This window comes from Carlito syrichta, unplaced genomic scaffold (assembly GCF_000164805.1).
Source record: "Carlito syrichta isolate Samal-C Ts95f unplaced genomic scaffold, Tarsius_syrichta-2.0.1 Scaffold311480, whole genome shotgun sequence".
NCBI classification, from domain to species: domain Eukaryota; kingdom Metazoa; phylum Chordata; class Mammalia; order Primates; family Tarsiidae; genus Carlito; species Carlito syrichta.
Window position 1 is genome coordinate 384,427 of NW_007255576.1, and position 11,125 is coordinate 395,551.

At 39.3% G+C, this 11,125-nt stretch overlaps 1 protein-coding gene across 3 annotated transcripts in view; it reads right to left on the reverse strand.

The window, feature by feature from the left end:
* Positions 1-5,274: 5,274 nt before the first annotated feature.
* ALG8 (ALG8, alpha-1,3-glucosyltransferase) overlaps positions 5,275-11,125 on the reverse strand; it is a 35,605-nt gene continuing 29,754 nt past the window's right edge. For all 3 annotated transcript variants that reach the window (XM_008068706.2, XM_008068704.2, XM_008068705.2), the window contains 5 exons: positions 10,585-10,724; positions 9,186-9,325; positions 7,524-7,621; positions 7,144-7,216; positions 5,275-5,521 (listed from right to left, as the gene is read on the reverse strand). In XM_008068706.2, coding sequence (XP_008066897.1) covers positions 5,290-5,521; positions 7,144-7,216; positions 7,524-7,621; positions 9,186-9,325; positions 10,585-10,724 — 683 coding nt within the window. In that variant the 3' untranslated portion in view covers positions 5,275-5,289. The remainder of the gene's footprint in view (positions 5,522-7,143; positions 7,217-7,523; positions 7,622-9,185; positions 9,326-10,584; positions 10,725-11,125) is intronic.

Consider the following 11,125-nt stretch of genomic DNA (forward strand, 5'->3'; position numbering starts at 1 on the left):
CTGCGCTACCACACCCGGCTGATTTTTTGATTTATTGTAGAGATGAGGTCTCGCCAAGTTGCCCAGGCAGGTCTCGAACCCACGGGCTCAGGCAATCCACTCACCTCAACCTCCCAAAGCACGGGATTACAGGCTGAGCCACCGAACCCGGCTTAAAATTTTTTTTTTGAGTTGGAATCTCACTCTGTCGCCCAGTCTGAAGTGCAGTGGCATACTCATGGCCACCCCAGTGTCAACCTGGTGGGCTCTGGCAATCTTTCTGCCTCAGCCTTCCAAGTAGCTGGAACTACAGGCACACGCTACCACGTCTGACTAATTTTTTTTTTATTATAGAGATGAGGTCTCACCAAGTTGCCCGGGTTGGTCTCGAACCTGTGGACTCAGATAATTCACTTTCCTCGGCCTCCCAAACTGCTGAGATTATAGGCTGAGCCATCGAGCCCAGCCTATTATAATTTATGTACATATAAATACTTGTCTATGCATATATCTCTAGTATCTCTGGAATGATACACAAGAAATTGGTAACAATGGTCCCCTCTTGATAGGAAGATTGGGTGGCTGGGGACCTTTTGAATTTTGCTCCATTTCACATAAAAATGTAACCCAGAAAATCCTAAATGCTTTTCTTCCCATTTGACTTAAAATAAAATCTAATTTCTTACAATGGCCTAAAAGACCCTGCAGGACTTAGACCCTGCTTACTTCTCCAACTTCAATAGTACTACTCTTCTTAGGACCCTCTAGCAACTAGAATTTAAGATCCTTGTAGTCAGGAATATGTCTTTCTTGTCCCTTAAAAAAAAATCTCTAGCACCTAGGACAGTATATAACACTCAGTAGGAATTAAGTAAATATTTTTGAAACAATAATACATGAATTTGATTTGAAGTTTTAGTAAAGATTAAAAGTGGTAATGCCTCACACAGTACTTAGCACATAGTAAGCACTCAGCAGAAAGGGCACGGTGGCTCACACCTGTAATCCCAGCACTTTGGAAGGTGGAGACAAGAGGATTGCCTGAGTCCATGGGTTCAAGACCAGCCTGAGCCATGTGGTGAGACCTTGTCTCTACAATAAATAAAAAATTAGTTGAGTGTGGTGGCATGCACCTGTAGTTCCAGCTACTTGGAAAGCTGAGGTGGAAGGTTTGCCTGAGCCCAGTAGGTCAAGGTTGTGGTGACTGTGAGCATGCCACAACACTCCGGCCTGGGCAACAGAGTGAGATTCTGACCAAAAAAAAAAAAAAAAGAAAGAAAAGAAAAGAAAAGAAAGGGCCACAATACAGGGTTTTCCCTTTGTGTATCACTTGGGGGGCTGGTATGTTTAAATGTGAGTAGAACTTCACTATGTACTGTTCCAGACATCAATAGGTGAAAGAGGAAAAAAAAATATTAATTCAGCATTAAAAATGCCCTAACAGGCTGGGTACAGTCTCAAGCCTATAATTCCAGCACTTTGAGAGGTCAAGGTGAGAGGATGGCCTGAGTCCAGGGATTTGAAATCAGCCTGGGCAACTTGGTAAGATCTCCTCTCTACAATAATAAAAACATTTGCCGGGCATGGTGGCACATGCCTGTAGTTCCAGCTACTTGGAAGGCTGAGACAGAAGGATCACCTGAGCCCAGCAGGTCGAGGCTGTGGAGGCTGTGAGCGTGCCACTGTAATCCAGCCTAGGGTACAGAGATTCCAATGAAAAAAAAAAACAAAAAACCCTAACAGCTGCACATATGGGAGGGGCTGCCTAGAGAGGTGAACACCATCACCTTGCTTAAATCAGTTATCTGTGATTTGTCCGGAAAACCATAAAAAACCCATCTGCTGAGTGTTCTTCTGAAAACCTTTCTAGGATTCTGTAATTTTTTTTTTTTTTTTTTGAGTTGGAGTCTCACTGTGTTGCCCAGACTGGAGTGTAGTGGCCGCTCCCGGCCACCGCAGCCTCGACCTGCTGGGCTCCGGCAATCCTTCTGCCTAAGCCTTCCAAGTAGCTGGAACTACAGGCACGAGCTCCCACGCCTGGCTAATTTTTGATTTATTGTAGAGATGAGGTCTCGTCAAGTTGCCCAGGTGGGTCTCGAACCTGTGGGCTCAAGTAATCCACTCACCTCAGCCTCCCAAGGCAGGGGATTACAGGCTGAGCCACCGAGCCCGGTTGGATTCTGTAATTCTTATAAAGTCTCTTTTTTTCCCCAGAGCATTGTACAGAGAGGTATATTATGGATCCTGTCCTTTTCTTTTCTTTTTTTTTTTTAATTAAGAAAGGTAGATCTATTAAAGGAAAGATACGTTGTGGAGGGTGCAACAGGCAGGACAATAGCTAGTTCTGGTGTCTGCTGCTGGATTCTGTCCTTTTCATAGCTGTTTTATATGTACAAGTATGTTGTTTTTATTTCTGACTCTGGAGTTTGAAAAAAAATCAGTACCTTTATTGACCTCTCTATAAAATTGACATGTTGAATATGGGGCTTTATTGTGAGGAACTAATGGCTCTATTGATTCAAGTTTTTGAGGTTTGTAAAATCATTCTTATCTCAGTTGTCATTAGTACAGTAGCCCATTTCTCTAGAGTACAAAGGGCTAGATGGATCAAAAGGTTTTTATTTATTTATTTACTGCCATTATATTATAACTTCATCAAACTAAAGAAAAAAAATCCTTTTCAAAGGTCATGTTTCACTGGAATGTTTTTTCTACCATTAACTGCAAACAGAGGAACTACACATAGGGGGCAATTCTAATACTGAGTGCATCTTTCACAGTTTCCAGGTGGAAGTCATTAAGGAAAAATATACCAATGCCAGGTTGGAAAGACAGTGCATCTTCCTAGTAGGTTCTGCCCAGTTCCCCTGCCTGGGGAAAGACACAGTGACCAAGGACACAAAGTCCCACCCATCTTTATCTTCTAAAATTTTGGCACACTCCATACACATTAGACAGTATGTAAGAACTGAGTTGTTTATGTATCTTATTTAAATCTTGTTTAAACTTTTATAGTGAGCTGATCTTTTCTTCTTGACTTTGCTTAATTCTAGATTTCAAAACATTTTGAAACAGCACTTCTGTCCATTTAGTAACTGCTGAAACCTAGGAATTTGTTGTTGTTGAACACCACCCACGTCTCTGCAAAGTTTAAAAGCATCATTATAAAGTATAGTGCTTGAGAAAGAATCCTGGGCTGCAGGCAGGAAGTCTGGGTTCTGATCTGTGTTGGCACCAACATTGGCTCATCCCCGGAGCCATTTTGTTCCTGGTAATATAAGAGGTTGAGTGGTTTTAAGCTTATATTTGGACTTTGAACCCTAAAATCAAATGAAAGCATATATGAAGCCCAATATATGAAACAGATCAAAGTACATTTGCTTTGGTGAACAGAGTCAAGAGTCTCTGAGGCAACTCTGAAGAACCCTCCTCGGCAGAACATCCGGAAATCCCTGCACCAGATGAGCTCTTCCAGCTCTGACATCCCATCACTTTCACAGTAACAATGTACAAAGCATAATTAAATTTGGTCTTGTTGAGATGCATTCACATTCTCTTTTTTTTTTTTTTGGCTTGTACGACAAGTTGGCAAAGATGTGAGGAACTACACTGGGTCTTTTGTGTTAATGCTTGCACTAGTAAAACATTTAGGCTTTAATTGTGGCCTGTGTGGTATGCTTCATTCATTCAACTGTGCCCCAGACTGGGGCTATCAAGACAAAAGCGTGGTCTCGGCTCTCAAATTGTTAAAGTCTACTGTGGAAAACAGGCATACAAGCACAACCAAGTATTACAGCAGTCAGTGGTAAAGCAGATCCCCGGCACGGTGGGAGCACATGGTGGGGGAAAAGGAAGGAAAGCGCGGTAAAAGTCTCATACAAATAGCAACACTACTGACCCAACACTTAAAATGTATCAAGCAGCAGTGTTCTCCATCTTTTATGTCATAATTTTGGAGACGAGGACACTGAGGCAAGTGTATGGATACAAAGGAAGATGGACGCAGGATTTACAACCGGGCTGTGTGACTCCGGGGTCCCTACTCTTAAATCCCTGGTGTTGTACTGCCTTCATAGTCATAGACGTGGTGGCAGTGAAGTGGAATTTTGGAATTCCTATCATCACATGATAGGGCAGAAAAGTCAGCAGAGAGAGGAGAGTGAGAGTAGCATGAACGAAAGAAAGCAGAGGTACAAAGCAGCATTGCACAATGGAAATGTTAAGTTGTCAGGACAGCTGGAACACAGAGTGCAGGGGAGACGGTAGGGAGGAAAACAGGCTAGCGGGCCTGTGCTTCCCTTCCCTTTGGCAAGATCCCCATCTTTATCTCTGCGAAAACAGACTCAAAGAGGTCTGGGAAAAGTGAATGGATTTAAGAGATGGAATAGCTGGATTGCATCCCAGGATGCCACTGACCTTGGACTCTCTCTGATCTTCTTAGAGGAGATGGGTAAATAAAATGTGTGAAAATTCCTAGTGTTGGCTAGATAAATGTTGGCTGAATCTGAATGCACAGCAGATATTATGCAAATTGAGTTTCTGAATAAAAAGCATATATGAAGTACTTTTAAAGAAAGAACACAAGACCAGATTGCAAAAACTACTTTGATTTGTTCATGAAGAAAGGTTTAAGTGTCAGCCTTATCAAAATTGCAATGCTGTTAGAATAAATGAGCTGCACAAGATGTCCTTAACTCAACATAAGAGTAGCAGTGGTTTGTAGTCTCTGCTGCCTGGCCAAACCAGTATTGTACATTAAATACTCCTCTTAGCTTTGAGACTATTGTCACTGTATAATTTCAATGAAAAAAAAATCTCCTGGAACAAGGTGTACAGAATGGGGACACTACACCATCTGCCTGTGTGCACGCCAAGAGGAAACCGTAGGAGCTGGTAATGATCCAAAACATTTTCGTGCAGAAATACAAATGGCATTTTATTTATATTTCCTTAGCATAGGATTCTAATTATACTTTATATCCTGACAATGGTCAGCATAGGCTACAAATAATTATGCAGTTAATCAGCTCCTTGGCTTGAACAAGCACTGCAGTCTCAATGATCCCAGACAATTTTAACAGGGAAAGGCAAGATTTTTTTTTTCCAGATTGTTTCACTGCTTATAGAGGGCAAGTGGCTTCTCACCATGGTGACAATCAGGTTGCTAGGCTGGGCAAGGCCAAGTCTGGAAGAATGGTCCTCAAACAGATCTACTGAAAGGAATGACTCATGCCACTGGTAACTTTCTTCAAGTTCTGATTAATTTCCCATGAAATAATTGCTTGGCATACATCCAAGCAGTTCCTTTGTTTATTGCTTCTTTGTCTTGCCAACAGGAGGGTCAGTCAGTACTGAAACATACAGTTTGAACCAAGCATATGTGATGCCCACTGCACAATATACTGAGGTCAGTAACAAAGGGATAAAAGGGTACTTCAGCTTCCAGGAGGTGAAAGGGAATACAAATTCACAGCAGACTTCCAGAGGCCCCAGGCCAAGGAGGTAGAAAGTTTCCATCCAATTAAAAAGAGGTTTTTCTTTTCTGAAGAAAAAAGGAGAGAAAAGTCTGATTTTAGACAAGTCATCCTGGCTTAGCAAACATTTCCCAGCTAAAGCATCCCCACCTGTGCTGTCTTTACGTCAATTATAGCCAAGCCCAGAATCAACAGAGTACATTCAGCTTCACATTTAGAAAAAAATACAATTATAATAATTATTTAAAAAATAATTTATTATCTCAACAATCGAATTTAACCAGTCATCTACCTATACTGCCCCTTAGCTTGAGCTGCTCAGAGAGAATTAGCTCTGGAATAAGAACATCATAAACACTATGCAATTGAGTATTTTAAAAATATTTTTTATTTTGGTAAAATATCTCTCATATAAAACTTGCTATTTTAACCATTTAAAAATTTTTTTTTATTTTTTTGAGTTGGAGTCTCACTCAGTCGCCCAGACTGGAGTGCAGTGGCCGCTCCCGGTCACCACAGCCTCGACCTGCTGGGCTCCAGCGATCCTTCCCCCTCAGCCTTCCAAGTAGCTGGAACTACACGCCCGGCTAATTTCTTTTTTATTTATTGTAGAGATGAGGTCTCGCCAAGTTGCCCAGGCGGGTCTTGAACCCGCGGACTCAGGCAATCCACTCACCTCGGCCTCCCAAAGTGCTGGGATCACAGGCTGAGCCACCAAGCCTGGCCTATTTTAACCATTTTTAAGTATACAATTCAGTGGCATTAAGTATACTGATCATGTCCACCATCACCACTATCCATTTTCAAACATTTTTATCACCCTCACCAGAAACTGGAACCATTAACAATCACTCCATCCCCTAACCCCCAACTGTTATTTTCTCTCTATGAATTTGTCTATTCTAGAATTTCATATCAGTAGAATTATACAATATTTCTTTTGTGTCTGACTTCTTTCACTTAGCATAATATTTTCAAGGTTCATTCACACAGCATGTATCAAAACATCATTCTTTTCTCTGGCTGAATAATATTCCTTTGTATTCCTTTGTATTTGCCACAATTTATTTGTCCATTCATTTGTTGATGGACATTTGGGTTGTTTTAATCTTTTTTTCTATTGTGAATAATGTTGCAATAAATACTGGTATACAAATATCTGTTGAGTTCCTGTTTCCATTCTTATATGTCTAAGAGAAGAATTGCTGAGTCATGTACTTATAACTGAGCTTTAAAATTCATTGTATGAATTTTTAAATGGATACAATCAGATATGAACCATAAGCAAGCTTTTAAGAATTATAGTTAACATTACATAAAGTTTAAAAGAGAAAAAAATTCCACCCATAAGTCTGTAACAATAATTTTTACATATCTTTTAGTTTTTTCCATATGCATCTGTATTTATGTGGTTTTATTCAAAATGCATATTTTATGTTTCACTTTTTTGTTTTCATATAAAGTTTTAACTCAGGTAGGCCTTCTTAAATATTCCCTCAAACTAAAGGTATAACCTATGTTGTTGTGCCTGAGTGATGGGATTCTGGGTAATTTCTCTATTTACCAATTTTTTATAATGTTGTTATATTACTGTTATAACTTAATAAAATTTAAAAGGTTTGTCTGGCCATTTAGGAGTAAACATTTAACAAGAATAAATATGATTTAAAATTTACTTTTCTTGGATTACCTGAATAGAGTCTTCAGTGAAGAGATACTATAGATGGTAAACAATAACATGAGTAAGATTTTAATGGGAAGTTCTGTTAAAAGAACAAAAAATATGATAATTTAATGGTAAGAGAAAGGTTTATGATGCTTAAAGTAACACAAGCACACTGACACAGTTATACAGCACTCATAATGCTTTTTGAGCTTTACACTGCATTTTTGTGACATCGCAAGATACTCAGAAATATGGGCAAACTCAAGGTTTTATTTAAGAGAATGAATAATATCTCTCCTTCCAAGAGATTTTTCAGGTTGTTTAAACTAGATAGTATTGATCCCTAGGCCTAGATGAAAAGGGCATGGTAGTCAAAAATATCTCTCTAAAAAGAAGCAGTTTACCTGGTGCAGTGAAGAGCAGAGGGAAGAGGGAATAATGTCCTGTTGTAGTCAGAATGAGAAAAATCGAAGCATCTCCTGCTTTTCCCACAGACAAAAGGCTGAAAACAAAAGTTCTCACAATAATTTCTTAAAACAACTCACATTACAATTGTAAATCACTTAAATAAACTACATCTATTATTACTTTAAAACTGGCTTAAGCATAAACATACTGGTTTTGCTACAAGTCCGGTTCAGTTGAGGATATTAATTTTTAAATAAGAAACTGTAAGCAATTGATAGAATGTACCAAACTGAATCAAGGAGCATCCAAAAAAGAATTTTGCTTCCCTGAGTAACTGCATTCTCCAAAGAAAGAAATGTTGTGGGACTGGGAGCTGCCTAGTGGTGATAGTTAGGGAAACAGGACTTGGGAGTTTCATTTCCAACTCCATAACTCATCTCTTAGTCAATGCCCTGCAACTGCTGGTGTTCAGTGTGAATTCATACTAAAGACATTAATAGTTGTACTCTGCTTTTTATTTATTTATTTTTATTTTTTGAGTTGGAGTCTCACTCTGTTGCCCAGGCTCACAGCTGCCATAGCCTCAATCTGCTGGGTTCAGGCAATTCTTCCACTTCAGTCTTCCAAGTAGATGGAACTACAGGCGTGCGCCACCACACTCAGATAATTGTTTTGATATACTGTAGAGACAAGATCTCGCCAAGTTGCCCAGTCTGGTCTTGAATCCCTGGACTCAGGCAATTCTCTCACTTCCACCTTCCAAAGTGCTGAGATTACAGTTGTGAGCTACCACACCTGGCAGCTGTGTGCTACCACACCTGGCAGCTGAGCTTTACTTTTTAATTTGGAAACTGCATGTTGCTGAATGAACGCAGACAAACCACATACTGGCCTGACAAATTTGCTTAATATTCTTCCAGAGCCTAAATGATTTCTCGAGATTTAAGAAAATATGAAAAAAGGCTAATTCTATTATCATTTCTCCATCTATTGGGTTTCAATTATACATAAAATGAACACTACTACTTTCTTCTCTTAGCCTGAAAAGATCACAGATTCAGCATCATAAGATTCAGGTTGAAGTTCTAACTCTGTTATTTGCTAGCTGTGTGACCCTGGAGAAGTCACAAGCTCTCTGGAGCCCTAGTTTCTTCAGATGTCAAGACAGAGAATAATAAATATCCCTTTATCTTAATTATGTTAAAGGCTGTTGTGAAGCACAAGAGCAAGCATGCAAAGTGTGGTATGAACATTAGGTTATCATTCCAGAAGGGACTCATCCTTACTTTGACAATTATTAAGTAATAAGGAAACTTGGGACCATATTTTCACAGATGGGATGACACCAAAGCCCACGTTTTTTCCGTGACATGCTGTTACCCAATATCTAGACCCAGTAGCCTGTCATGGTACTTAATCACTACAGTACCCCTTACCAAAACTGAAGAAAAACTACACACATTTTTGCACACTTCAGAACCTTCACAGGTCCAAGGATCCCAAGTTAAGCAAGCAGCCCTGTCCTGTCCTAGTAGAAATCTGTTTTCCCTTTGCCTCTGTCTATCCCAGTGACAAGGAGCAGCAGAACTTATGCAAGTGAATCTTACAAGAAAGAACAGGGCAAATAGAAATGCTGACTGACTGAGTTATGTGCTTACCTCATTGGGAGAATTGCTAGGAGTATGGCTTTTTCATGGACATGCCACCCAAACATAAAGGAGCTTAAGGCACAAAGAATTAGGCATCGGAGAAAGCCTCTGGCTCCTTGGGGTTTAAACCAAAGACAAAAAATAGAAGGCTAGAAACAACAGGCAAAAATAAAGCTTCAGTATCATTTAAAACGGACTTTACAAAAAATAAAGTTCAGGTGAAAACAATTTGCATCATCTCTGAACAACAGTATTAACTTAGCCAAATCTTGATAAAACTGGGATAATTCATCCCTGTACACAGTCCACCAAAAGTTAACATAAAAGCAACTACTCAGAAAACATAGATATATATATTTAACTTATTAAAATTAATTCTAGACGCAGGGGGGAGGAGAAAAAAGAAAATAAAATTAATTCTACTAACAAAATTAATAATAAGTTATAACGAAGTTCTGGGATATACAGTCTAACAACTCGTTACATCTTCATAATTAGTTTATTAATAGTCATTGAACCTAGTAGGACAAACTATAAAAGTTCAGATATTTTGGGGCTAATAAGTTAGATTCACTATATTAATAAACAAACATCTAGTTTTGTGGGCTGGGGTGTAACTTACAATAAAACTATGGTTTTCTATATTGCAGCCTACAAAGCTGAGCTTTTAGGAAATCTACCTCAGTTAAAACCCATGAACAAGAAGGCCAGCAGATCTGAATTACCTACATTCCCGTACTGCCATGTAATTAAGGGGGGGGGCGTCAGGTGGCTTGCTACTAGGTTTGGATCATTTAGAAACCAAAATTAAAGATAAGTATAATTGTTGATAGGACTGAGTTGTTTATATTGAATTATACTAAAATTATACCATGAAATTGAGGTCATTATGATTACTGACAAAACAACTATGAATAAAGCCTCTAGCAGCATCTGACTTATAGTGGATTCTTATCTGATGCTCAGCCACGTTAACTCTCTCAACTCATTATCACCATCAAGACAAAATATCCACACTGTTCAGATACATTTGGAATTTTGATCATTTAGCTGAGGATGAGAAAAAAAAAACAAAATCTGGAAGTCTTTGTCACAAACATTTTTCTCTTTCTCCACAGCATGGTCCATGGCTCTTCTTCCCTGGGATTTTCTTTTTCCTCACCCCAGGGTGAACAGATGGTCTAACAGTCACTGGCAAATGTCTCTCACAAAGGCTTTACTGGTAATCCTTCTTTATGGTGTTCAAAGTTACTCTAAGAATTGCTAGGAAATACTTCAATCTGCAAAAGGATTATAGCCATGGAATTTATCCTACAATCAGAAAAGCTTGAAAGTTGAAATTTAAGCAGTAAAACAAAAGAAAAGCAGAGAAAACTCAAGAAATGAGTACCATCTGTGGAGTTCTTACCAATATGGCAATCAGAGTGCAGATGAGAGTTGCCAAGGGAGTCACTGAGGGAAGGACTGTATGTTGAAACTGCTGAACCAAACCACTTGTCATCGAGGCCTTGGGAATCTTGCCGGGATCAAGAAGTTTCCATTTCAAACCTACAGAGTAAAGAGACATTTTGTTTTGTTTTATTTTTATCTTTACCAATGGGACATCATATTTTACCAATCAATTCCTTGGAAAAAAAAAAAACTACAAAATCTTATTACTGCTTAAAGACCAAGATGATTTCATGGGAATTTCATTCTGTACTGTTTTGCCTAAAATGCCTCTGGTCTTAAGATTACAATATATATAGCAGCTGTTTGCACTGGAACAGGTAATTTGTGCAGCTAACAGGAAACTTGCTGGCAGGCAGTATGAACAGTCCTTTGGTAACCTGCTCTCTCCTTTTTTTTTTTTTGAGTTGGAGTCTCACTCTGTCGCCCAGACTGGAGTGCAGTGGCTGCTCCCGGCCACCGCAGCCTCGACCTGCTGGGCTCCGGCGATCCTTCCTGCT